This window comes from Oncorhynchus mykiss, chromosome 7 (assembly GCF_057628025.1).
Source record: "Oncorhynchus mykiss isolate SJ-2025 chromosome 7, ASM5762802v1, whole genome shotgun sequence".
Lineage (NCBI taxonomy): Eukaryota > Metazoa > Chordata > Actinopteri > Salmoniformes > Salmonidae > Oncorhynchus > Oncorhynchus mykiss.
The window spans coordinates 41,925,490-41,953,227 of NC_143028.1; the positions used below are offsets into that span (position 1 = coordinate 41,925,490).

At 41.4% G+C, this 27,738-nt stretch overlaps 3 protein-coding genes across 3 annotated transcripts; 1 reads left to right on the forward strand and 2 right to left on the reverse strand.

Annotated features, from left to right (window-relative positions):
• Positions 1–755: 755 nt before the first annotated feature.
• On the forward strand, positions 756–6,729 carry LOC110527900 (GATA-binding factor 3). Its single transcript, XM_021609501.3, has 7 exons — positions 756–1,053; positions 1,991–2,113; positions 4,168–4,404; positions 4,554–5,057; positions 5,169–5,314; positions 5,482–5,607; positions 5,899–6,729. The coding sequence occupies exons 3-7, from the start codon at positions 4,191–4,193 to the stop codon at positions 6,184–6,186; spliced, it is 1,278 nt and encodes a 425-aa protein (XP_021465176.3). The 5' UTR covers positions 756–1,053; positions 1,991–2,113; positions 4,168–4,190; the 3' UTR covers positions 6,187–6,729.
• Positions 6,730–16,028: 9,299 nt separating this feature from the next.
• Positions 16,029–20,086, reverse strand: LOC110527901 (bcl-2-like protein 1). Its single transcript, XM_090241016.1, has 3 exons — positions 19,894–20,086; positions 17,071–17,740; positions 16,029–16,822 (listed from the first exon to the last, which is right to left on the reverse strand). The coding sequence occupies exons 2-3, from the start codon at positions 17,584–17,586 to the stop codon at positions 16,679–16,681; spliced, it is 660 nt and encodes a 219-aa protein (XP_090097142.1). The 5' UTR covers positions 17,587–17,740; positions 19,894–20,086; the 3' UTR covers positions 16,029–16,678.
• A 323-nt stretch (positions 20,087–20,409) lies between these two features.
• LOC110527902 (activity-dependent neuroprotective protein a) lies at positions 20,410–27,289 on the reverse strand. The gene is made up of 4 exons (XM_021609503.3): positions 26,919–27,289; positions 23,814–23,930; positions 23,505–23,597; positions 20,410–23,269 (listed from the first exon to the last, which is right to left on the reverse strand). Exons 2-4 carry the CDS (start codon positions 23,919–23,921, stop codon positions 21,014–21,016), a joined length of 2,457 nt encoding a protein of 818 aa, XP_021465178.1. The 5' UTR covers positions 23,922–23,930; positions 26,919–27,289; the 3' UTR covers positions 20,410–21,013.
• Between the last annotated feature and the right edge of the window lie 449 nt (positions 27,290–27,738).

Sequence of the window (27,738 nt, forward strand, 5' to 3'; positions counted from 1 at the left end):
GGGTGTGGTACCAGCCTATAATTTGTGATTGACCATTATTGAGTAAATATTTCATTAGTAATAATTTTAAATGATTTGTGTAATAATCCCAGTTTTTACTGTTATAACTGTGTAGATGCCCTAGACAATTTTTCTCTGACAGCGCACACTTCATGTACACAGAGACACAGCATGTCTGAGAGTTAGCAAGAGAGAAAGGGGGGGGCACAGTAGTCCCGGGTGTATACCAGTGTCTGAGAATGGCTCAGCAGCCTCTGTGTGGTAAAGATAAGACTACTGCATACAAAGAAGACTGTTTCTTGGGAATTGGAGGTTTGACCTCAATGGCCACCCGCTGTGTCCCCTGCACCCCCCATCATCATGGTATAACCAATTCTATTATGATAAAATTGCTTAACTGTATAATATAGGTTATACTTTTTCAGTTTCAGATATATTTATGTGTGTGTGTGTGTGTGTGTGTGTGTGTGTGTGTGTCTGTGTGTGTGTGTGTGTGTGTGTGTGTGTGTGTGTGTGTGTGTGTGTGTGTGTGTGTGTGTGTGTGTGTGTGTGTGTGTTTTACGGCGATTGCCAGTGCAAAGACAGAGATGTATATTTGTGTGTGTAAATGTTTTTTTCCACTCATACACATGTGTATTATGAGTGGCATGGCTTTGCAGGGTGCCTTTATTCCTCTGTGTTTACTGGGTGACAGTGTAATTCCTGGCCTCCCCCTTTCATCTTGATAACCTCTTATCAGAGACAAGCAGCTCGCTGACAGAGTGCCACCAGCCACATCCCTCGCCACCGCTCTCCACCACTCTCCTTTCCTCACACAAACCCAGCTGTACACAGTCAGGACCACCTCATCCTCTCGCTCTCATCTTCAATGTTTCTCCCTTTCGTTGAGTGAGCCATAAGGCTGAAAATGATCTCTACGACTTTGGATTTAATGCTTCATTCATCAATCAACACTGTATATTTCCTCAGTATTGTTCAAATTTGAATATTGTGTATTTGAATGCTCTCTTTCACCACCATTATAGGAACAGGGACTATACAGCAGTTGTTCAGGTAAAGTCTGTTCTTCTTCAAAAAAGACAGTTACAGGCAGTGAGCTACAGTAGGACGTGTTTCTTGTGCAATTAAAAGGTTCACTTCTCTCTAACTCTCTCCTAATTTCCCTGAAAACTGTAAATGAACAAAGGAGGAGGAAAGTGGGGGATGCTTTGACTACCAAATGACTGTGACAGAGTGAGGCCTGTCTGAAGCCTACCTGTGTCCAGACCATATCTCTCTCCATGATTGAAGCACCTCTCCCAATTTGCATTACTGTCCTCCACTCTAAGCTGTGCTGAACCACAGAGAAATGTATTCTTTGCATTTTTCACTTGCTTTGTTTAAATGCCCGCCTCTCCTTTTTCCATGTGTGTCTGGTCTTATCTGCATTGTATGCATATCCATCAACAGACAAAAACAGTCCCTGCTGTAAGCTGGCTGCATGACTCAATAAAGATTGTAATTCAGGAGCAAATACTGAGAAGAGATTCCAAAGCGCAAAAGTCTAATGGAGGCAGTGAAATGCTGACTTGGATATCTTACTAGTCTAAGATATTGGTCGAGATATAACTGAAACAAGTCACATTAACACACAAGTCATTTTAATACCGTCAACTCCCCTTTTTTTATACAACAGTTCCTTCACATAAATCGTATACCAATAATGTTAAAATGTTCCTGTTTACCATTCCTGTCAATAACACAGAGGTATATAATGATTATAAGGAGTTTCTGGGTATATATTTACTGACAATTTGTAGTTGTGACTGACTATAGTGAGTCTACCCAAGCAGACAAATTTGATGTCTCTTGGTATAGCAGGACCAGGAGGTGTGTCTTTCAAAAGAGTTCTTCCTAACCCCTCCCATCGCTCCCTTTCTAACGTTAACCTCAGTCATTTTTTCGAGGGGTACAAGACCTCAGTTATTCTTCTGGCGATTTGCCCACACAGACATAGATCCAGACACTGGAACCTCAGGGTGGTGTGTTCTCTCAATCTCTCACCTAGCTGGGTATCCTGTACTGCGGCCATCCTCTGCTCTCCTTTGACATCCACTCTTCACAAGGACCTCAGGTAGGTGCAGCGTTTCTGTCACATTACAGTGCCACTGTACACTCTTAGAAAAAAACGGTTCTAATAGGGTTCTTCGGCTGTCCCCATAGGAGAACCCTTTTTGATTCCATGTAGAACCCTTTTGCATTTTGGGTTCCATGTAGAACCACGTGTAGGAAGGGGTTATTCAAAGGGTTCTCCTCTGGGGACAGCCGAAGAACCCTTAAAGGTTCTAGATAGCACCTTTTTTTTCTAATAGTGTTCACAATATCAGCCTGAATGATAGTGGAGGATCACAAGTGTAATGGTGTCTACCTGAAACCTGTGGAAGTTAGCCTTCTGTATTACTCCAGACCATTAGTTGTTTGATTGGCTGCAACCATATGTGAGATGGTAGTGGTGAGTAGCAATGACCTCTTTAGATAATTTTACATTTTGGTAACCACGACTGCAATCCTACAGTTACAGTCAATGAGTAGATGGTTGAATTATTTCTACACAGACAAGAGTATACTTATCAACATGTGTTGTGGAGAAATGGTGCATGGATGTTCATGGATGTGAATTTATCAAGCATTTTCATTTAATGAATTTACTTTCTAATTCGAAAAATGTTAATTAATTAAAATGTTAATGTCTAATTATTTTTGCCATAATGGCTGGTATACAAACGAGAGTAAATTCCATTGCAAATATGAGAGTGAAATGTCACTTTTTTCCTAATGTGGTTATTAAGGAAATTGTTTTGTTGTTGTTGTTGCAGTGATAGCATTGATTTATTCTGCACTGTTTGTTATTCAGAGAAGTTCCATGACAGTGGTTTTGTATGGTCTGCCGGGTGGTAGTCAGCAGTAATTGTGCGACAACACATTTCTATTAATCAGATGAGATTAGGGTTGGGGTTCCGTCGCATCACTGGTGCTGGGTATATTTAGTATGACAATAATGTGCTCTATCTGATTTTCTCAGACTCTATCAGACCCTATCAGGCTCCTCTTTCCTCTTATCACTAGTTAATAAAGATATGGGTGAACATTGTCTCTACTACTGACAACGTGCACGGTGTGTTCCAGAGCAGACACTACTTCTGTTATTTCCATAGATGTATCATTTGTTTTGGTTAGAAGCACTCTCTGTTACATTATATAATCAATTAGCCACTACAGTGAATGTGATCCCGATGTAGTGGTTAAAAAAAGAAATAGGTGGGCAAACAACTGTGATCGCCGGTCATGGGGAAAAAAGTAACGCTTCCAATACATTAAGTGTATTTTTCGGCAAAAAGTGTGGAAACTGTAAGGGGGGGTAACTGTGTTTATTTGCGTTTACCCTCCACTACACAATAAACTCATTTATACTAGGCTTATGCACTTTATGTTATGCTAAATTGTCACTGAACTACATCAAATGATCTAAATGCTGAACATCTAGATTATTGCCATCTAATGAACTGTTTTCAATTTCATTACTACATTTATATTTGCTTTCCTTAGAAATCACATTCTGTTTTGACATTTAACCTTTATTTAACTAGGCAAGTCAGTTAAGAACAAATTGTTATTTACAATGACGGCCTACAACGGCCAAACCCGGACGACGCTGGGCCAATTGTGCGCCGCCCTATGGGACTCCCAGTCACGGCTGATTGTGATACAGCCTGGATTCAAACAAGGGTGTCTGTAGTGACAACTCTAGCACAGAGATGCAGTGCCTTAGACTGCTGCCCCACTTGTGAGCCCTAAATAGGAATTCCTATAAAGGTCATTGGTTGTAAGCAAACGTTTGTTCACTGTTTGTAGTTACAGATAGGCCTATTTATTTTTAGGGTCTACTTTCAGCCACAGTCAAATGAGGATCCTTGAAAGGGAAGTTTGAAAACCTGCTGCTGTTGAGTGACCTTCATGTCTTGAAGTTACATGTGTTTCTTTAAAATGGCAGCCTCACAAAAAACAGTATTTGTAAACACTTCACATCAGCCTACTGAGATGCTGCTACTGTCTGGTTGTTGCTATAGCTCCTAATCAGGTTCCAACTAGGAATAATTAGGTTTCTCCTAATCTTTTCTGTTGTTTCAGAGTTAGTGGTTATCTCTGTAAGAATGGAGGATTCCTCTGAACAGTCTCACTGGGTGTCTCCGGCTCTGCTCAGCTCTGATCCCCTGGCCAGCTTCTCCTCAGAGCCTGGCTTACTACCTCCAGGAGAGGAGGGAGAGTCCTTCTTCTCCAACCCTGAGACTGACTACACCAGCCTTCCCTCCTACTTCTCCAACCCCAGCCACAGCAGGGCTCCATCAGGCTACAGACAGAGCTCAGGTCAGAAGCGAGGAACATAACATAACTTTAAAACATTTATGTTGACCTTTCATAGTGTAAATTAATATTGAATTTAAAATAATGCACAGTTTCTGTAATCAGGGACTCCCCTGACAACTGTGCCCCTCTACTGCTTCTCTCTCATACAGTTCGCCAGGTGTACTCCTCGCCCTCTCTCCTGAGCAACCTTCAATGGCTGGATGGCCCTGGCAGCCACTCACTGAGCTCTCCATACAACCCATCATCCTCTACCTGGACCAGCAATCCTTTTACTAAGACTCCTCTGCACCCATACACCCCAACCTCCCTTTATGCCTCCAGCGCCACGTCCACGTTCACCTCCAGAGATGGGTACTCCTCTCCAGGTAGGGATGGTAAGGAGAGTCCCAGGCTTCAGGAGGCCCTGAAGGCCGAGCGCTTGAGTCCTTTGGGTGGAGGTGGTGGAAGCAGTTTTATGAATCTGACTTCTGCTGCTGGGAGTGTGTGCACACCATCTCCCCACTCCCATTCACACATGCTGGGCCCCTACAGCTCGTACATGACCTCTCCACAGGACTACACAATGGCAGGCCTATACTCCTCCCCAGGGGCATGGATGAGCCCCTCCTCCTACTCCCCCAAACTACGTAATAAGATGAGGCTGTCTCCACCAGGTGAGCATCATGCATCATATCCATGCTATCCCATCTAAGTAGTTTTACTCTGTCCTCTGAACGTCCTGTGGGATTCCAGATAATGATTTGTGTGTCTGTGATTTGTGGCAGAGGCCAGAGAGTGTGTCAACTGTGGAGCCACTGCCACCCCTCTATGGCGTCGAGATGGAACAGGACACTACCTGTGTAACGCCTGTGGGCTTTACCATAAGATGAATGGCCAAAATCGTCCCCTGATCCGACCAAAGAAAAGACTGGTATGATATGGCACAAGGACCGGATAAGATATGATAATAATCCGTTGTAAATTCCATGGTGTTTGACATGCCAATCAATTGATCGAAAAAAACAATGAATCCAAATAAACATTGGAGCTCATCTTTAATCTACAGAATTGACTTATCTTTCTCTCTCTCTGTTTCAGATTGTCAGCAAGCGGGCCGGGACTCAATGTGCCAACTGTCACACCAGCACCACCACGCTGTGGAGACGGAACGCCAGGGGTGAGCCTGTGTGCAACGCCTGTGGACTCTACTTCAAGCTGCACAACGTGAGTCAATGAACAAGATACATTGACTGTTCTCAATTAGCTAGAGAACTACTATTACCATTTGTAGCTAGCACTTCCTCAGTGATTGAAACGGCAAAACCCCACACAACCCAAAGCTACTGATTCTGAACCCAAGTCATTGAACATAAACTTGAACTTAAACCCTAAATGTTAACCTCAATGGAGAGTTTTTTTTAATCTACCCCCTGTAGTATAGTAGTATCAGGTTAATAAGAAAGAGAATGTACTAATTGATGTATGTGAAATTAAGGTACACTTCTCTTTTGACAGGTCAACAGACCCCTTACTATGAAGAAAGATGGTATCCAAACACGAAACCGTAAAGCGTCCAACAAGAACAAGAAGGGCAAGAAGAGCGCCATGTTGGAGCAGTACCCTGACCTTTCACAGGGTCCCCCCCTCGATGACCACGGAGGCCCCTACTCGCTGGGTCCAGGGTCACAGCTCTCCTACAGCCACACCCCTCACTTCCTCTCCCCACCCTCCGGCCTGCACCCGTCTGTCAGCCTGTCTTACACCCATCACCCAAACACTGGCATGGTGCCCACACTGGTGTGAAACAGACCTAGACACATTCAGACCCATAAAGGCAACATACAGCACATACAGTACAGACACAAACTCGCCTACTGAGGAATAGCTTCTTTGTAGCAATGGATGCCTTGTACATAAATGCATTTATACTTTTTTCCTTCCTATTTTATGTGTGAAGTTGATCTTGTCTTAACACTGGACATAATACTGCACATTTTTACAAGATCAAAAAATAAAAACTTTTATGGAAGGATTTGATTGTATTTTGTTAAAGGCATATTCTATTTTTATGAAAACTAAAACTTTAAAGGTAAAGTTTAAACTTCCCACTGTAATCATTGATACGGGTAACACTGGTATGAACTTGTAGCTATCTGTATTTCGTAAATACGTACCGAATTGTGTGGACTAAAGTTGCCATATATCCCTTTTCAAATGTTTATGATTTTAGTTGAAGGTGAAAGGGCATTAAAATGTGAATTGTTTTGTATTTGCTACATTTCTATATTTGTAATTTCTTACAAGCTCCTCATAAACAATAAAACATGAATGGTAAAATTAAAAAAACTGTTTCTGATTATTTACTATACAAATTCCTGGGTTTGAGGCACACGTTTATCGTTTTCAACGTGTAAATGGTATTTAAATTTTCTGCACTCTTTCAGGTGCTGTGGTGAGTCACTATAGTGGCATTGTACCTTCACTCACTGAGGTATAATGGTTTCTTTGTCCAGGCTCTGTTGGGGGTAAGGACTGACAGTGGAATTGTATTGGGAGCACCGGACATGCAAATCCTCAGTTTTCCATTAAGCAGCGGTAAAGTGACAAAACATTCAACTCAAGTGAGAAAGGTGTGCCAGGTTCTACATTTAGATTGATGTGGCATTACCTACCGTTAGGTCAACAAAAATCGACACACAAGCTGGTACACACACACTCAACTAAACATAACTATATGAAGAAGTGTAATATTCTATATTTCATGGAGTCGTGGCTGAACAAGGACATGGATAATATACATATCGCTGACTTTTCTATGCATCGTCAAGACTGGTCGGCAGCCTCGGGAAAGATGAGGGAGAGGGGTGTTTCTCTTTGTTAAGAAAAGCTGGTGCGTAATCTCTAATGTTAAGGAAGTCTCGAGTGGATGCTAAGCTACAAGACTGTTTTGCTAGCACAAACTGGAATATGTTCCGGGATTCATCCGATAATATTGAGGAGTTTACCACATCAGTTACCGGCTTCATTAATAAGCGCATCGACAACATCGTACATACATATCCCACCCAGAAGCCATTACAGGCAACATCCTCACTGAGCTAACGGCTAGAGCTGCCGTTTTCATGCGATACACTAATCCAGAAGCTTATAAGAAATCCTGCAACGACCTCCGACGAGCCATCAAACAGGCAAAGCATAAATACAGGACTAAGATCAAATCCTACTATGCCGGCTCTGATGCTCGTGGATGTGGCAGGGTTTGCAAACTATCTCGGATTACAAAGGGAAACCCAGCCGCGAACTGCCCACTGACGAGCTTAATGCCTTCTATGCTCGCTCTGAGGCAAGCAACACTGAACCATGCATGAGAAAGCATCAGCTGTTCCAGACGACTTTGTGATCTCGCTCTCCGTTGCCGATGTGAGTAAGACCTTAAACAGGTTAACATTCACAAATCCACAGGGAGAGATTACCAGGACGTGTACTCAGAACATGCGCTGGTCTGCTTGAAACCTACATGTTTCAAGCAGACCACCATTGTTCCTGTGCCCCAGAACACCAAGGTAACCTGTCTAAATGACTATCGCCCCGTAGCACTCACATCTGTTGCCATGAAATGCTTTGAAAGGCTGATCATGGCTCACATCAACACCATCATCCCAGGCACCCTGGACCCACCCCAGAATTTAGGGAGAGGGGATGTGTGGAGTGCAATCTTTATTGCACTCCACACTGCCCTCTCCCACATGGACAAGAGGAACACATCTGTGAGAATGCTGTTCATCAACTACAGCTTAGCGGTCAACACTAAAGTGCCCTCAAAGATCATCACTAATCTCAGGACCCTGGGACTGAACACCTCCCTTTGTAACTCGATACCGGACCCCCTCACAGGCCGCCTCTATGTTATGAGAGTAGGCAACAACACATCTGCCATGCTGACCCTCAACATGGGGGCCCCTCAGGGGTATTTGCTTAGTCCCCTACTGTTCTCCGTCTTCAACACCATCATTAAGTTTTCTGACAACTTGACGGTGGTAGGCCTGATCATCGATGACGAAGAGACAGCCTATAGGGAGGTCAGTAACCTGACAATGTGGTACCAGGGGCTGTAGTGGAGCAGGTTGAGAGCTTCAAGTTCCTCAGTGTCCACATCACTAAGGAATTAACATGGTCCACAAACACCAACACAGTCGTGAATTAGGCATACCAACGCCTCTTCCCCCACAGGAGGCTGGAAAGATTTGCCATGGGTCCTCAGATCCTCAAAAAGTTATACAGCTGCACCACTGAGAGCATCTTGACTGGCTGCATCACCGCTTGATATGGCAACTGCTTGGCATTTGACTGCAAGACGCTACAGAGGGTAGTGCATAAGGCCAAGTACATCACTGGGGCCGAGCTCCCTGCCATCCAGGACATCTATACCAGGTGGTGTCATAGGAAGGCCTTAAAAATTGTTAACCAGTCCAGCCACCCAAGTCATAGACTATTCTCTCTGCTACCGCACGGCAAGCCGTACCGATGCACCAACATCGGAACCAACAGCACCCTGAACAGCTTCTACCCCCATGCCATGAGACTGCTAAATAGTTAACCAAATAGCTACCCGGACTATCTGCATTGACACTTTTTGCACTCTTTTGACTCATCACATAAGTTGCTGATACTGTTTATTATCTATCCTGTTGCCTAGTCATTTTACCCCTAACTATATGTACAGTGCATACAGACCCCTTGACTTTTTCCACTTTGTGATGTTTCAGTTTCTTTCAAAAATGGGTTAAATTGCTTTTTCCCCCCTCAATCTACACACAACACCCCATTATGACAAAGCAAAAACAGGTTTTAAGAAATGTTTGCTAATTTATATATTTTTAAAAATATGATATTTCAGTTACATAACCCTTTACTCAGTACTTTGTTGAAGCACATTTGGCAGCGAATATACAGCCTTGAGTCTTCCTGGGTATGAAGCTACAAGCTTGGTACACCTGTATTTGGGGAGTTTCTCCCATTCTTCTCTGCAGATCCTCTCAAGCTCTGTCAGGTTGGATGGGGAGCACCGCTGCACAGCTATTTTCAGGTCTCTCCAGAGATGTTCTATCGGGTTCAAGTCCAGGCTCTGGCTGGGCCACTCAAAGACATTCAGAGACTTGTCCCGATCCACTCCTGTGTTGTCTTGGCTGTGTGCTTAGGGTCGTTTTCCTGTTGGAAGGTGAACCGTCGCCCCAGCCTGAGGTGAACATTTCGCCCCAATCTGGAGTATGTTTTCATCAAGGATGTCTCTGTACATTGCTCCCTTCATCTTTCCCTAGATCCTGATTAGTCTCCCAGTCCCTGCCGCTGAAAAACATCCCAAAGCATGATGCTGCCGCCACCATGCTTCACCGTAGGGATGATGCCAGGTTTCCTCCAGACGTAACGCTAGGGCATTCAGGCCAAAGACTTCAATCTTGGTTTCATCAGACCAGAGAATCTTGTTTCTCATGATCAGAGTCCTTTAGGTGCCTTTTGGCAAACTCCAAGTAGGCTGTCGTGCCTTTTACTGAGGAGTGTCTTCCGCCTGGCCGATTGGTGGAGTGCTGCAGAGATGGTTCTCCTTCTTGAAGGTTCTGCCATCTCCACAGAGGAATTCTGGAGCTCTGTCAAAGTGATCATCGGGTTCTTGGTCACCTCCCCGACCAAGGCCATTCTCCCCCGATTGCTCAGTTTGGCTTGATTGGTGGAGTGCTGACCGGGCGGACAGCTCTAAGAAGAGTCTTGGTGATTCCAAAGTTCTTCCATTTAAGAATGATGTACACTTCCTCAGATCTGTGCCTCGACACAATCCTGTCTCGGAGATCTTACGGAAAATTCCTTTGACCTCATGGCTTGGTTTTTGCTCTGATATGCACTGTCAACTGTGGGACCTTAAATAGACAGGTGTGTGCCTTTCCAAATCATGTCCAATCAATTGAAGTTACCACAAGGGGACTCCAATCAAGTTGTAGAAACATCTCAAGGATGATCAATGGAAACAGGATGCACCTGAGCTCAATTTTGAGTCTGAATACTTGTGAAAATAAAGTATTTCTGTTTTTTATTTTTAATACATTTTCAAAAAATTGAATGCAAAAAGGTAATGTATAAACAACAATCATAATGTGCTTTGTAATGAATCAGAGACAAATATGATATCAAAGTTGTATATACTGATTAAAATGTGCTTACAGATATAGCCAAAGGCAAAATCAATATCATGTGCTATAATCTAACTGTCGCACTGGACCTTTTTTTTGTAACATAGCTGAACTAGACTAAATTATACATATAGGTATGGACAAGTATAACCCAATATAATATAGAAGTTGTGACCTCGAAAGTGTATTTTTCAGTCCGCGGTGGGGAGTAGGGTTGGGGTTGTTCAGTACAGTGGCTGTCTGACTACTGATAACTTATCACTGAAGCCACACACTGTAAACCACCCACCTGCTGCCAAAAGCCAGTCATACACACTCCCCCCGCAGTTACTCACTCACAGGCTCTGCAGAGCACACAGGTACTAAGCCCAACGCCCATGCATGAATGAATAGGCCCGATCTAACAATAAACAGACTAATCAATCTAAAGAGACCAATCAATTGAACAATAATGATTAGTACAGTAATAGTGATCCAATGATAATATAAAGCTAATAAATGGTAGTATGATAACAGTCACTTTAAATCAAAAACTAAATCAAGCTATTCATGAGGCATGACCATAAAGAAGGCTACAGTTGTGAGCACCTCTCTGCATACACGTTTTCTTACTTCGGTATTACTGTATATTTCTTGCACTTCACACTGCGTCATGCTTACAACCTACACAAGCTGTGGACACAAATCCACACAAATAGATTCAATGGACCAGATCTAGATGTAAACATTCATTTGCATAGTTGTGTCTTTATTCATGCAACATTCTGTTTCAGCCTTGTCAGCACACCACCCTGTTGCAAGAAGAACCAGTGAACCTCTGGACATGCCACCTAGGCTCAAGCTTACATCCACTTTCATTATGAGAAGGGGTCATAATCATCTTTAGCCTGCTTTTACATGTCCAAAAATAAACTTCATACAGTATGACTTCCAGAACTCTCTTATGTCCAGGGCTCTCTGACCATAGTGTCAAGATCATGTATAGCAGCTTTGGGCTCAATTCAGAATTGAATTGAGAATGCCTAATAAATTCTAATTAAATGATTTAATTTGAATTGAAGTAGTCAACAGGATACAGAATTGCAATTTGAATTAAAATAAATATAATTGAATTCAGTGAAATTAAATTCAAATGCCTCTTCTAGGTGTAGTCTATACAAATATACATATTGTACATAAAACATCAAGCATGTCGTTATATACAGCACCAGTCAAAAGTTTGGGCACACCTACACATTCAAGGGTTTTTCTTAAATCTCACTATTTTCTAGAAGAATGTAGAATAATACTGAAGACATCAAAACTATTTAAAAACATACATGGAATCATGTAGTATGCAAAAAAGTCTTAAACAAATCAACATATAATTTATATTTGAGATTCTTCAAAGTAGCCACCCTTTGCATGTAACGTCTGCTTCCAACTCACACTCTCAAGATCCCCTGAACGCAGGTCACTTTCCAGCTCACACTCTCAAACACATAGATCCCCTAAACGCAGCTCCCTCTCCAGAACCCAATCACCTGAATTCTGATCACCTGTTCACACACATGTATGTCATTATCACATACTATTTAGTTCAGTTTTTTGCACCCCATCATTGTGAGGTATTGTTTGTTTTGTGACGCACTTCTATTTGGAGCATTGGGTTTCCTGTAAGTTATCCTCCCGTGTATAATAGTTTTTGCGTGACTCACTAACGATGCATATTCCCTGCCTGTACCTTAGCCTATCGGATTTCCTGTTATCAACCTATTGCCTGATCTCCCGGATGACATTACCTGCCTATACTGTTGCCTTGTTGGACCCCCTGTGTATGACCTTCTGCCTGCCCTTGGACCCAGCTACCTGCCTCCTCCAGTGGTCCTTTACAACAAACACCTGCTGTGCCCTGCGATTGAAACCAGCTTTCTGTCTCCCATCGTGTTCATTACATTGCCTTGATGACAGCTTTGCACACTCTTGGCATTCTCTCAACCAGCTTCATAAAGTAGTCACCTGGAATGCATTTCAATTAACAGGTGTGCCTTGAATTTCTTTATTTCTTAATGTGTTTGAACCAATAAGCTGTGTTGTGACAAGGTAGGGGTGGTATACAGAAGATAGCCCTATTAGGTAAAATACCAAGTCCATATTATGGCAAGAACAGCTACTTTGAAGAATCTCAAATATAAAATATATTTTGATTTAACACTTTTTTTGGTTACTGATTCCATGTTATTTCATAGTTTTGATGTTTTCACTATTATTCCACAATGTAGAAAATAGTAAAAATAAAGAAAAACCCTTGATGAGTAGGCGTGTCCAAACTTTTGACTGGTACTGTATATGCATATAAAATGTTGTTGAAACAATTGATATTCAGGACAAACTCTTACTGAATGATCAAGGAAATAAAATCCTGTATGTGACTATTCTTAGTTATATTTCATTAATCACATTTTGTACAATATGGGGGAAATACTACATTTCCCAGAATGCATTAGTTTCACCCTCAGGTTGACCCCGAGGACTTAAACAATAAGCCAAACAAATGAAAGGGTTGGTGGAAATATAATGGTCCATTCTAAGCAACAAGGTTAAGAGTATATCAACATTGTTTCCAGAGAAAAGTGATACAGTGCCTTGCGAAAGTATTCGGCCCCCTTGAACTTTGCGACCTTTTGCCACATTTCAGGCTTCAAACATAAAGATATAAAACTGTATTTTTTTGTGAAGAATCAACAAGTGGGACACAATCATGAAGTGGAACGACATTTATTGGATATTTCAAACTTTTTTAACAAACCAAAAACTGAAAAATTGGGCGTGCAAAATTATTCAGCCCCCTTAAGTTAATACTCTGTAGCGCCACCTTTTGCTGCGATTACAGCTGTAAGTCGCTTGGGGTATGTCTCTATCAGTTTTGCACATCGAGAGACTGAATTTTTTTCCCATTCCTCCTTGCAAAACAGCTCGAGCTCAGTGAGGTTGGATGGAGAGCATTTGTGAACAGCAGTTTTCAGTTCTTTCCACAGATTCTCGATTGGATTCAGGTCTGGACTTTGACTTGGCCATTCTAACACCTGGATATGTTTATTTTTGAACCATTCCATTGTAGATTTTGCTTTATGTTTTGGATCATTGTCTTGTTGGAAGACAAATCTCCGTCCCAGTCTCAGGTCTTTTGCAGACTCCATCAGGTTTTCTTCCAGAATGGTCCTGTATTTGGCTCCATCCATCTTCCCATCAATTTGAACCATCTTCCCTGTCCCTGCTGAAGAAAAGCAGGCCCAAACCATGATGCTGCCACCACCATGTTTGACAGTGGGGATGGTGTGTTCAGCTGTGTTGCTTTTACGCCAAACATAACATTTTGCATTGTTGCCAAAAAGTTAAATTTTGGTTTCATCTGACCAGAGCACCTTCTTCCACATGTTTGGTGTGTCTCCCAGGTGGCTTGTGGCAAACTTTAAACAACACTTTTTATGGATATCTTTAAGAAATGGCTTTCTTCTTGCCACTCTTCCATAAAGGCCAGATTTGTGCAATATACGACTGATTGTTGTCCTATGGACAGAGTCTCCCACCTCAGCTGTAGATCTCTGCAGTTCATCCAGAGTGATCATGGGCCTCTTGGCTGCATCTCTGATCAGTCTTCTCCTTGTATGAGCTGAAAGTTTAGAGGGACGGCCAGGTCTTGGTAGATTTGCAGTGGTCTGATACTCCTTCCATTTCAATATTATCGCTTGCACAGTGCTCCTTGGGATGTTTAAAGCTTGGGAAATCTTTTTGTATCCAAATCCGGCTTTAAACTTCTTCACAACAGTATCTCGGACCTGCCTGGTGTGTTCCTTGTTCTTCATGATGCTCTCTGCGCTTTTAACGGACCTCTGAGACTATCACAGTGCAGGTGCATTTATACGGAGACTTGATTACACACAGGTGGATTGTATTTATCATCATTAGTCATTTAGGTCAACATTGGATCATTCAGAGATCCTCACTGAACTTCTGGAGAGAGTTTGCTGCACTGAAAGTAAAGGGGTTGAATAATTTTGCACGCCCAATTTTTCAGTTTTTGATTTGTTAAAGTTTGAAATATCCAATAAATGTCGTTCCACTTCATGATTGTGTCCCACTTGTTGTTGATTCTTCACAAAAAAATACAGTTTTATATCTTTATGTTTGAAGCCTGAAATGTGGCAAAAGGTCGCAAAGTTCAAGGGGGCCGAATACTTTCGCAAGGCACTGTATATTCTTTGGTGTATGGAAGTGTGACCTGTCAGATTCAATGAAACTCTCATGTGCTATGACTGAATTTCTTTGAACTTCACTGAATTAAATGATTCTTCCTGTTACTAAAACTCAAATTGTACATCCTGTGGGGTGTGACTAATTAAATTCAAATTTCAACTCGTGAGTTGAATGGGAGTCCATTTCAAATTTCTGAATTGAGGCCAAGCCTGATGTATAGAGAATAGGCCTTTATTTCCCATAAATATCACTCATATTATATATAGAATAGGCCTTTATTTCCCATAAATATCACTCATATTATATACTGTATATTCCCTACACATATTCTCTATAATATTCTCTATAATCTGCTTCGGGCTAATTCCGCTCACAGTTTTGTAAGCTTTCAAAAGGAAGCCAGATGCAGAGGTAGGGAATATGACATGAGAATATGACGAGTAAGAGTTAGATTCTCTGAGGAGCTGGTGAGTTTCCATAATTTATTTCCTTAACTGGCTTTATCCGCTGGTGTGGCTAGCTATAGTTTGCGGAAAAGGCAACAAATGACAGGGAGAGATTAGCAACCACAGGCTGGGTCCAGCCTGCTCGATATAGTCCTTCCAGATCTGTCATGTCTATTCCATTCAGACTTTCAGCCTCCATCTTTGAGAAGCCATCTCGTTGTGTGTTTTTAATATCGTAGGCGCCAAATAATAGATGCAGTAGTATGTTATTATCTGGAAATACCTACAAGTTTATCAACCTATGTGCTCTCTAAGTCAACTACATGGTGTAGGATGAGAACAGGAAATATACATTATTTACAACTACATACTATAGATTCAAGTATGAAATTCAAAGGGATTACAATGGCTTCTTTTAATTGTGCAAGGGTAGCAGGACTAGGATTCCAAGCCAAGTTGGATGTTTCACTGCCATCAGTGTTGTAAGCCATTTCCAAACTCTACTAGCAAAGAGCTTCGAGAGACAATGTGACATTAGCAGTATTTTTAGAGATACACTCTTCAGATCAACACTCTCTGGGAAACAGGACAAGTTATTCCTGATATGTTGCACAGAGTTGAGGCTGAAAAATAGTAACTCCAGAAACTGTATTTGTTGAGCACATGCACCCCCTAATGGCATATGAGAATACAGCGTGGCCAATCTGAATGTATCACTTACTCTGTGTTCTCACTCTCTGTGTTGTACTATTGTCAGTGAATCACATAAAACAAAAACACATAAAACATGAATATGTTTTATTATTTAGTGCATGCCTGAAACTTCAGCACAGCAAGGAAGGAACGGAACACTTAAAGAAAATGTCAAATGAAAACAGGTTTGGTTTAACTTCTTGGAGCACACTAAATAAAAACAATATTTTAGAATCTTCAATGTTATGTCAAGTGTCCATTTGGAAAGAATGTATGTAGTTGGTCCTAGGGTATACAGGGTAACACACAAACCTAAAAGCACAAAAACAATATATCACACAAGCTGTATTTTTCCCCATTCACTCTTAGCTTATCAGGTCCATTTAAAGCATCTCTAGTCTTGAACGCAACACCCTTTACCAACGTAAAGAAAAAAAATAATATATATATATATATATATATATATATAAAATAAAATGTTATTATATGTATCACTTTTAAAATGTAAAAAGAAGGGCGCAGGACAGGAGACGTGAGTAGTAAAACAGCTCACCAAGCTACATATTGATTGCCCAAAAACAGCAATATCCAGGGCTACTAATCAGGTTTCTGTCAGTGCACAAGCAGACTGGGCTTATGTAAACAAACTATTCAGTTCTATTTTCATTGATTTTGCGTTTATATGTGCTGGGTTTATATGTGCTGGGGGTAAAGTAGATGTCGCTCCTATTCCACCACTCACTGGCATTTCTTCATGATGAGAGTGCCGACCAGTACTCCTGAAAGCAGCATCACCCCAACTAGCAGCCATTTTTTTAAGCTCTCCTGGGACCGTCGGACATCTGCAGCTGCATCTCTGCCGAAGATCTCCGCAAAACGGTCCTTTCAGGGAACAGAGAGAGGAAGATAAATACAGTGAACTATGTGTTAGCAACTCATCAGTGTACCCCAATACCCCTCTGTAGCTTCTCCTTTTAGGGTAGTCGATCATGGTATCCTCAATTTCACAGAGAGTGGGTGCAGCAAACGAGGCACACACACTCACCATAGTGTTGACAATGAGAATGTATTACAAAATTCCATAACAAGGATATAGAATGTGTGGATGTATAATATCAGCTCTAACCTACCCATCCTCCTTGGCTATGGATCCAGGGCTGGATATGGTTGTCCAGGTAGGTGGCCATCCAGTCTGCGATGCGCGTCACCAGGTGGCTCATATCCTTCTCAACACACTCAACGCACAGGGCCCCGCCAAAAGCAAACAGGCCCACCACGCGACCCCAGTTGACCCCGTCCCTGAACACTTCGTCCATCACACTCTCAAAGCTGTGGTAGGCTGTGGCAGGGGTGATGTGGAGCTGGGAGCAGAGATCACTGAATGCGCGGGTGTAACGCAGCTCAAACTCATCCACTGAGTCCCGTAGTGCTGCTTTCACCGCCTCAATTCCCCCTTGTGCAGAGGAAGGCATACCCAAATTGCTTCTGCCGTTCCTGTTGTTCCCCAAAGACCCATTTGCAATGGCTTCATCCCCCTCAGTCCGTCCACTTGCACCCTCCAGCACCAACTGACAACATGGATAATTTCTCTGGGACAGTTTATAGCTTATAAAAAACACCACCAGTTCCCTGTTACTGTAAGACATATTTTCCACCTTCTATGCACCCTCTTTATCCATTGACTCTACACTATTTGGAATCGCAGGGCTCTCCTGCCATACCTAACACTGTAACTGGGATGTCTGGAATGAAGGCTTGCCCTCTGGCAGTTTCCTCTGGGCTGCAACAAGTAATCACACCCTGGAATATAAAAAAAACACACACACACACAAATTCTCAGATGCAGAACACATGAAAACACTGTGGATTCTATTGGTCATTGTCATTAAGAATGAAACTCTCTGCCCCAGCAGCATCACAATCACCTAGAAATAATGTAAATCAATGTTATGATCTACTAGTCCTTACATAAACCAATATAGAAAGTCTTGCTAAATCCAGGTCTGTTGGGTAAGGTAGAAAAAACAACATGCATCTCCAAATAAGCCGCTGACACATGTATGAAACTAATTACGCAATTAATACCATTGATGTCAGGTAGCAAGCTAGCTGTTTTTGTTAACTAAATGCAGTGGAGGCTCCTTAGAGAAAGAAGGGGAGGACCAGCCTCCTCAGTGTTAAAAAAATAAATAAATCTAAATCTACATTTTTTGATAAAACTATACTATATATATTTACATGTCACCAAATAATTGAATAAAACACTGTTTCACAATGAAGGACTACAGTAGCCTCAAAAGCACTCTGTAGGGTAGCACCATGATGTACACAGAGGGCAGCTAGTTTCCATCATCCTCTGGCTACACTGTCTTCAATACAAACCCCAGGAGGCTCATGATTCTCAACCCCTTCCATAGACGTACACAGTAATTATGAGACCTTCCGGAGGACGTCCTCCAACCTATCAGAGCTCTTGCAGCATGACCTGACATGTTGTCCAACCAATCAAAGAATAAGAATTAATCTAATACTGAAAGCATAAGCTACAGCTAGCTACCATTGCAGTGCATGAAATGTGGTGAGAAAAACATATAGCTTAAAAGTTAACTAATTCATTTCTTCCCAACTGAATGAGAAGCAAGAGAGAGGGAGCTATACATTTTTTTTTCTTTCACTTACTTAGCTAGCAAATGCAGCTAGTAAGCATCCCTATGTTTGGGTAGGCTAAACTATGTTAGCTAGCTGTGTCTATCCAACACTGGAACTCTTCTAAGTCAAGGTAAACCTTTGGTTTTGTTTATTTATTGCTACCGGGGCCCACTGGTGTAACTGCTAGCTAAACTGCTTCCTGACTGTACACTCACTGTACTGCATGATTGTAGCGGGTTTACTAACAAGTTAGTTCCATTAGCTATGTTGACTATGACATTGGCTAATATGGTGACAACAATGTAGGCTGTGTGTAGCGGTTAGCAGTTACGATATGAAGGTTTGGCTTGGAAAAGTATTTTCACCTGGTCACAGGCAGCTGATGTGCACTGAAGTCCACACATGAAGAGAAAATGTGAGAGGAGGATGTGGCTGCTATTAAAGTGAACTGTGTTTGATCAGAGGTGTTTTAATTTAGCCGATTATGTTGAAAAACGTTTCTTAAACGGAACAAAAAGGGAATAAACATCACTGCATTTGTCAAATATAAACTCTCGATTGCAACTGGACTAATGATTACACCCTAGATCAGCTAGATGCAGGCACGTGTGCAAGACGGTATTGAACGTGTCACTGTCACCTTGATTACTCACATTTTTCTCTCAACCTACGTTGTAAACTTTCATTCATAGGCTAGGTTGTAGCAACCTCATGATGGGTATATGGAAAATTCAAGTATCATGTAGTAGCCGGAACCTATCGATGTTACATTGAGCTGGGTGAATGGAATACGAATGGCAGTCGTTCAATATGCTGTAACAGCAATAAGGCCATACTCATTTTAAAACGTCACCCACCGCAACAGATCTAAAGCGTTTAATTTCCACCAAACAATGCGCTTTCTTCGCTAGATAAAAGGAAACGGCTAATATAGCTATTGTTTACATTATGGCACGTTTGACAAGTTGCATAACCTAGCTACTAGTAACAAATTGTCAAAATGTGTTTGCTTTCCTGCTGCGCAATAGCCATATAAATGGATTTCCCAGCTCAAAAACAAACGTATTGAGATCAAGTTAATATCACCTGGAGTAAAAGTGACAACCAAGCAATAATTTCTCAATACGGTATGCATAAAATAAGTGAATATATGTAGCTAAGTTATACGTATAAATTAGCATCGTTGCTAGCAAGCTAGAAATGACAGCTTCATATATTGCTTAGCTACACTGTACAAGCTTCCGATCTCCATAGTAATATTTTATAACCCAATCATTAAAAATACCATGGTCTGTCATACTTACAATTGCAACTACGACTGAAGCACCTTTCAAGGGAGAGGTATCGATTTGTTCAAAGGTGGATTCCTTTTTGTGCATAAAGGCATATAGAATATAGACATATTTGCAGCAGCGAAAAGGCCATTAATGCACGTTGGCCATTGGCCAGTTCTCTCAAGTAGATCGGATGTTCCGCCTTTTCACAAAATTAACAACCAATCAGACTAGGCACAGCGGAAGTTGAGACTTGTGTTCAAAATGTCACAGGGCAGATATTCTGTGTTCTGATATTTATATCAATGTAAAAAAATATATATATATATTAATGTATTCCCTCAGATTTTGTACAAATATTTATCTTTATAAATAATTTCCTTACCCTTTCATTGAGGGTATATTACTCTGAGTTGACCTTTTCAATTTACCAAACATTTAATGAAAATGTAACAAACATTTTTACTTTAATAAATGAATTGCGCAATGGAATATATTTGCATAACAGAAGGGCACAATGACATGATACTAGTGTTGGTCAAATGAGAAGGTTAATTGCAAACAGCTTTATTAAACAAAAGTGAACATAGGCATACATATTACCCTGCTATCTCTAAAATGTAAATGACAATAATACATCATATGGGTGGACAACCCATATGCCTATATGAAGAGTGAACGTTTTTTTTTATTACACTTAAAACTGTGACATTAGTCTGAATGTATGCATAATCTAATGTAGGCCTACTAAATATGTACAATGTTACAGCCAATATTAGTTACAGACGCCATACATTTTATTTTGCACCATTGTTTAGCTCACTTCAGCAAACGTTTATCTGGAGCCAGAAGTTAAGTTTGTTTCTATACTTGTGTAGTTCCTAATTCATAAGTCATTGTTCTTTACTTAAACTGCACATCCCACTGACTTTATGAAGTCTTCATTTGTCCTGTCAGTCTCTCATACTTTCCTATAACCGAATAATTGTAGTGTGCAATGATTACCTGCACCAAACCCCCGTTATACTTTGTGTACCGCAGGTCTTTTAGACTTCTCATTTTGATGTCTCATGTTATCAAACCAAGGCACCTTCTCTCTTGAAGGCCCATCAATGCTTGGAGTTCTCTCTTCTGGCAGGTTTGATTTCTCTTAAGATGTGACATCCACAGATTTGTGTGTGTCAACTTCCCCATTCTTAACAGAACAGTCCTCTTGTTCTGACTCACTATCAGACGAGTCAATTGATATGGGTTCTGTCACTTCTGTGTAAGTACTTAGCTTGAGGGTACAGTTAATTGTCTCGCATCGTTTGCTTTGGTCTGTGTTAAGTGTCGGCCTAGACTTAAAGGCTTTCTCCACTGAGGTGACAGGGAGCTTGGTTTTCTCCTCAAAGTCCATGTCATGCTTCAGTCCCTTGAGTGCCTGCATGTCAAAGCCAAGTAGCACTTTCAATTTCCTGGTCTCACAGTCCCTCTCACATGACCTCCTCCGGTGAGCGAAGTGACTGGCAATGTCAGACTTCCAGAGCCACAGGCTTGCAGACAGCTTCTCTTCTTCCTGTGAGGTTAGATAGGGACGACGATTGAAATAGGCTGAGAGGAATGCTTTTCGTGCCTCATAGGTCTTGTGCTCATAGCTTCTGGGGTCCAACACTAGATCCACAGCCTCCCCTGGCTTGTCCATGGGGTAATATCCAACATCATTGTTAATCTTCATCCTCTTGGAGTCAGACATGGTTTGGGTGGGTAGCTGACGCTTTAAGAACCCTGCACCAGAAGAGTTGAGTGTTAAGGCAGACTTTGGTCCCGGACCCTTCTGGGCCCTGCCCACAGCTCGGCACTGCACAAGATGCAGAGTGATCGTGGAGGCCACCATGTTGCTGGTGTAGACACCCAAACAGTGGATGCACTTGTACGTCAACTTCTTCTCCACAGGGTGCATCGTCTGAAGCACTTGGTGTCGTTCCCTCAGATGCTGTGCCAATGCATCAGAGATGGGACCCTTGAGGATGGTGAAACACAGTGGGCATAGGGTCTTGCCAACCTCATTGCTGCCAGATACAGTGGCTTGACTTCTGGCAAGCATGTCATTCTTTCTTTCTGGCATCTTTGAAGGCAGACTCTTCACTGGAGCAAGGAAGCTGTTCTGAGCATGGGAAGCCATAGACTGCTCCTGGGCAGCTACAGGTTCCTTCATGTTATAGGTTATAACAATAAGCTGTATGATCTTGTTCTTAGCCTGCCCAATTGTGAGGTCAAAGGTTAGCGGGGAGGCAGCTGGAGGACCAACAAAGTCATCTGGGTGAGCCTGACCCACATGATCCAGCATTTTCTCCACATTATTGAAGCTGGCATGACACTGTGGGCAGGTGAGCCCATGGATCAGCATGTGGTTAAGCAACGTGTCACTTGGCAGATAACGGTTGCAAAGCAAACACTTACTGGTGAAGTTGTGGATCTTCATGATGAACTTTGCAATTGCCCATACCTTCTTAGCCTTGTGTGCCTTCTCAAAATGAGCACTGTACAGGTTTTCAGGGAAGAGCTCATTGCAGACCGTGCATATCTTCCACTTCTGTGTTTGGGATGTAAGACTAGCGTTAGCACCAGAAACCTGCTTTCCTGAGGGTGACGTTAAGTTATTGGATAAGGAGGCTCTGCCTTCTCCCAACCCACTATGGCCAGGAATGGTCAAACGCTGGCCAGCAATAGAGGACTGACTGGTCATATTCTTCAGTCCAGAAGGCCCCTGCTTTTGATGGGCCCCCACCATATGGCTAACCTGTTCAGACGTCAGAGTACGACCCCCAGTCACCACAGAACCCTTCTGGGTCATACCATAGCTTTGGGGTCTAGACACCACAACATTAGCATGTCCAATCATGGTTGTCACCTGAGAGCCAATGCGCTCATGATATTCAATGACATGCTGCACTAACGCCTCATAGCTACGGGTGGAGAACTGACAGCGCTTACAGAGGATGTTGTTACCATTGACAGCATTGGCTCCATTTTTGACTGATGTTTCTGAGACCATGGCAACATAGGGTGAGACCACATGCTGGAAGTGCTCCCTGTAGATGTGCCTTCGCACAACATTGTACAGAGGGTCCCGGTAGGTACACTTCTTGCAATAGTACATTGCCCTCTCCACCTTGTTATTTGCGCCCATAGCAGCCCCCTGGTAGGCACCCAGACCCTGACGCACCGCACTGGATATGTGGAAGACCTTGACATGCGTTTCCATAGTCTTCTTGCTCGCAGTGAAAGTGCAGTAAGGGCAGTTCAGCAGGATGCGGCTCTCAAAGTTGTTCCTGTGGACATTTCGAAAGTGGTTCTTGTAGCCTGAGTAGTACTTGGAAGAGAAATGGCACTCTGTGCAGCAGAAAGGCTTTGACCGGTACTCCTGTAAAACACAAATACCCAGGAGAGTTTAAGAATGGGACACTGCACCATTTAAAAAAAAAATAGTTTTACTTTGTTATCACAACATTTTGAAAATGTTAATGATTGCTCCTTCATCCAAAACTAGTTTGATTTATGATTGTGACAAACAAAGAAGCACTATAATCATTACAAGCCCCAAAATAAGTGGTAATTGAATAACCAATCTTTTAAATTGACTAGTGCGAGTGATTTACCTGTGTTTTGGAGAATGACGGATCCCATGAACAAAGTTCCAGGCAGACAGTATTCTTCACATAGTTCTCATCTGGGCAAAATTCTTTGAGGTCCTATGTGAGAGGGAAGAGCAATTTGATCAGAAATCACAAAACTGTATGCTGAATCATGTCAAATTGGAATACATGCCTATTCATTTCTACCACCACAATGGTTGAGAGCACAAGTGACTACAAAATTATAAATGAAACTCACAGAAGTCACAGACACACTTCAACCAAAACCTTGGTGATAGGTAAAAGCTATGAAAAATAAACATTTAAGCTCACCTCCGCTTGCTCCTTGCAGTACTCCAGTCCAATGTCACTAAGTGCCTTCTTCACCTGTTTCCTTGCTCTTCGTATGCTAGTGAGGTTGTTCACAGGGAGTTGATACATCTTTCCAGTCTGCAAGAAGAATAAATCAGGGAGAATTCTATTAGTACTCATTGTCAAACCTATATGGCCTACATCGTTACAGTTGATGGTTAGCTAGCTAGTGAATTTTAGCTATAGTCGCATAGACATGACATCAGTCAAAACAAGACATGGTATCAATAATAAGATAAAAAAATAGCTGAAATGAGCTACCTACAATTCCCTGCATGGCAGCTTCTTGTCATTGTTGCTAGCAATCTGGCCACCCAGAATCACAACACAGACTTTTGCCACATTGAATAGCGCGCATCGTTTGTGACGTTGTCAGCTAACCAATCTATAACAATTTTCTTACATTCATTTATGAATATAATTTTTTTGTTGTTGGTCTGGCACATTTTTCTATAAATTGTTGAACATAATAGACTCCAGTCTACAGGCATATCAAAGTTGCAGAATGGGATCTCAGCTAGTTAAAAATTATAACATGGCACACATAGTAGGCAATGCAAGTTTTAGATTGGTTAGTATAGCGAGTTATCTATACTTGTAGTAATAATGGGCAAACCAACCAGGCCCTTACAGCATGTGCCCATGGGCTCTGACCTCCAGGGGGAACCCATTGATTTTGATAGTCACTCTCAGATATCATTAACATGGCATAAGTCATGGCAAAATGTGAAGTCCCGTAACACTTGACTTGTGTGTGTGTGTGCGATCACAACACGCAGGTTCAAATATCAAACAAACTCTGAACCAATTACATTAATTTGGGGACAGGTTGAAAAGCATTAAACATTTATGGGAATTTAGCTAGCTAGCACTTGTTAGCTAATTTGTCCTATTGAGCTAGCTTTCTGTGGCTAGCTAATTTGTCCTGGGATATAAACATTGAGTTGTTATTTTACCTGAAATGCACAAGGTCCTCTACTCCGACAATTAATCCACACATAAAACGGTCAACCGGATGAAATAATTTAATAATATAGATTTCTAAATGTATTTTGCAACGCTCGCGGTGTAGTCAGCTTGTTAAGGATTAAAACTGCAGAAAGGTCTCTCCGCCCCATGACAAAATTAGTAGACTTGCTTGAAATGTGTTATAAAATGTAAAAATTATCCACCCCATGGCAAAATGTGTGATATTACAGGAAATGAACGTTAAAATGTAAATTTCTGTCTACACTGTCAAGAGGGGGGCCACTTTTTTATTTATTTAAAAGGCCCACTTAGGGCACCCAAAAAGCTAGAGCCAGCCCTGCTTACAGATGAAACATGGAGTTTTTAAAGCCTCTTTGATGTAAGGTCCCCTTTTCAGCCTGTGAAATCTGAAACCACTTGAAGCTGGGGTGTCCCTCCTAACATTTCATTTTCTTTTCAACCCCTGGCTGAATCCTACATCACCAACAAAGCATATGCCTGCAATCCTTACATCGTAGCACAGCAAGAGTGTGGTTTCATCGCAGTAGCACATTCAGAAATCAAATTATAGCCATTACTCTAATATAATTCATACATGTTAAACAAAAAAACCCTGTCATAGACAGAAAAGATTAATACGAGATGAAAGTCGAGTTCCTAACGAGTTCAGGAAGACAAGCTAAAGCTCTTTGAATCGTTCACAGCTATCGGGGGAATACATTTTGATTAAGAGACATTTATAAAATATGCACATTTTGTTTAACACTAAACATACAAATATGCATTTTACAGTTATACGGAAGGTGAAATCTTGTTAGTTGTTTTAGAATTTGAATATGCATTATTTAGAAAGTATACAAGTCATTTCGAGCCTTATTCATACAGTTTTGTTGAATAGGAATTAAATATATCATATTTTCATCATATTTGTACTGGGTACTTGAACTTCTGTCCTCAAAGGTGACTACACCTCAGCAATGTATAACTTTTTTATCAGAAAGGTGAGATTTTAACCTTTGAGTATGCAGCATTACTAGTTATTGTTTATGGCCCTCTCATGATAAATAATTACTTTTGAGGATATTGTAGAGGACATTTCGATTACATTTAGTTACCTTTAACTGGTTTAAAGGAGCCCTGGGTAAGGCCAAAATGTCATAAACATTCCAACTAATTAACTCGCAATTAAGCTTTTAGATCCAATGTCAAATATATGTCAACAATCGTTCCTCCAAAAAGGACCATTCTATGGATAACATTTCGTGAAAATCTTCAAAAATATTTTTTATGCCCATGTTTCGTATAAAATCACTCTGATGCCTTAGCTATGAAGTTAGTTATGATTATTTGCAGTTGAAAATCATAGCTAAATCACAAGAAAGCCGCACGGATGGCACAGAAGTGATGGGACTTCAGTTCTGGCACAACATTATTTATTTTCAACATATATTTTGGCCTAGCTAGCAAGGTTGTGATGTCGTGACTACAGCAAGCTAAACGTGGTAATAATGGTAGCGTTCAGTCAAAGATTTTGAGACGACTATCTAGCTAACGTTAAATTAGCTAGCTAACTTGGCTTAGTTGTGCCTGCAAGTTAAGCTTTTGAACTTATGGTACCTAAACTAGCTATATTGTTAACAGTAAAGCTAGCGACTATTTCCAAATGTCAGTGCACTGAAAAGCCTGGGTAGTATATCGCTAACGTTAGCTATTGTTACCGTGAAAGGGCATCATTTTTAGCAAGCATATAAGCCAGCTAACGTTAGATCTCTGGTGTTGGTAAGCTTGCTAACCACGATGGTTATTTAGAAAACGTTGTTAAACACAATACATGACTGTAAACTGAAGTAGAAAATACACATCATGGATGCTAGTTACTATTTAACTTACTTGCTAGCCGACGTCTGGGGTTAAGCTTAGTAGAAAGCGAGCTGGCTAGCATGCAGTAGTTAGCCAACGTCCAGCCGATCAGTTAGCTAGCGTAGCCATGCATGTTTGTCAGCTAGTTAACGACAGTTGCCTCACATAACGTAGCTAGATAATGTTAGCTAGCTAATTATAAAACACATTTTGGGTTTTTCCTCCAACCAATCTTACCTGGTATGTCTCCGAACCCGACCACAAAACAACTGGGAGCCCAAATGCTACTTTGCAAGTAACGTTAGCTCGCTAGCTGGCCAACGATTGAATCCAACTCAATGATGCAGTTGTTGTTCGTCCTCGCCAAGCCGGTGTTGCTGCTTAGCTAGCTAGCAGAATCTCTGTGCCATCTGCAATATGTTAGATTACTTTCTAACATGCAAAATATTTGTGATACATGCTAGTGCATATTAGATCAAATACATTGGACTGTTACAATAGTCTCTGATAATCATCAATAAATCCTTCCCTCCTGAATGTTCCCAACTAAACCCAACCAAATCAACAATACAATCCAAAATGGCGAGGAGAAAAAGACGGAAGTGAATGTTTGGGGATGAGAAGTTTTTAATTTACGATTTTTTTTCTGAGATACGTGCTTTCTTTAGCACTGAGTATGTAATTGTTTCAAAGGTCACAACAATGATTCTTACGTGTATAATTAAGGAAAGTTTCATTAGAAGTATGTTTTACTTGAACTGGACCCACCCACATAATCCAGGATATGTGGGCCCATGGAATACTACTGCCTTTTTGATATATACTGAACAAAAATATAAACTCAACATGCAACAATTTCAAAGATTTTACAGAGTTACAGTTCATATAAGGAAAACAGTCAATTGAAATAAACCCATTAGGCTCCAATCTAAGGATTTCACATGAGTGGGAATACAGATATGCATCTGTTGGTCACAGATGTATTAAAAAAAAGTAGGGGCGACACGTGGATCAGAAAACCAGTCAGTATCTGGTGTGACCACCATGCAGAGCGACA

Coding starts and splice junctions, on each gene's coding strand:
- LOC110527900 (XM_021609501.3), top strand. CDS start 4,191: ATGGAGGATTCCTCTGAACAGTCTCACTGGGTGTCTCCGGCTCTGCTC. Junction 4,405..4,553: donor AGGCTACAGACAGAGCTCAG/GTCAGAAGCGAG, acceptor TCTCTCATACAG/TTCGCCAGGTGTACTCCTCG. Junction 5,058..5,168: donor GATGAGGCTGTCTCCACCAG/GTGAGCATCATG, acceptor GATTTGTGGCAG/AGGCCAGAGAGTGTGTCAAC.
- LOC110527902 (XM_021609503.3), bottom strand. CDS start 23,921: ATGTATCAACTCCCTGTGAACAACCTCACTAGCATACGAAGAGCAAGG. Junction 23,598..23,813: donor ACTGCAAGGAGCAAGCGGAG/GTGAGCTTAAAT, acceptor CCTCTCACATAG/GACCTCAAAGAATTTTGCCC. Junction 23,270..23,504: donor CGTCATTCTCCAAAACACAG/GTAAATCACTCG, acceptor TGTGTTTTACAG/GAGTACCGGTCAAAGCCTTT.
- LOC110527901 (XM_090241016.1), bottom strand. CDS start 17,586: ATGTCTTACAGTAACAGGGAACTGGTGGTGTTTTTTATAAGCTATAAA. Junction 16,823..17,070: donor TCCATAGCCAAGGAGGATGG/GTAGGTTAGAGC, acceptor GTTCCCTGAAAG/GACCGTTTTGCGGAGATCTT.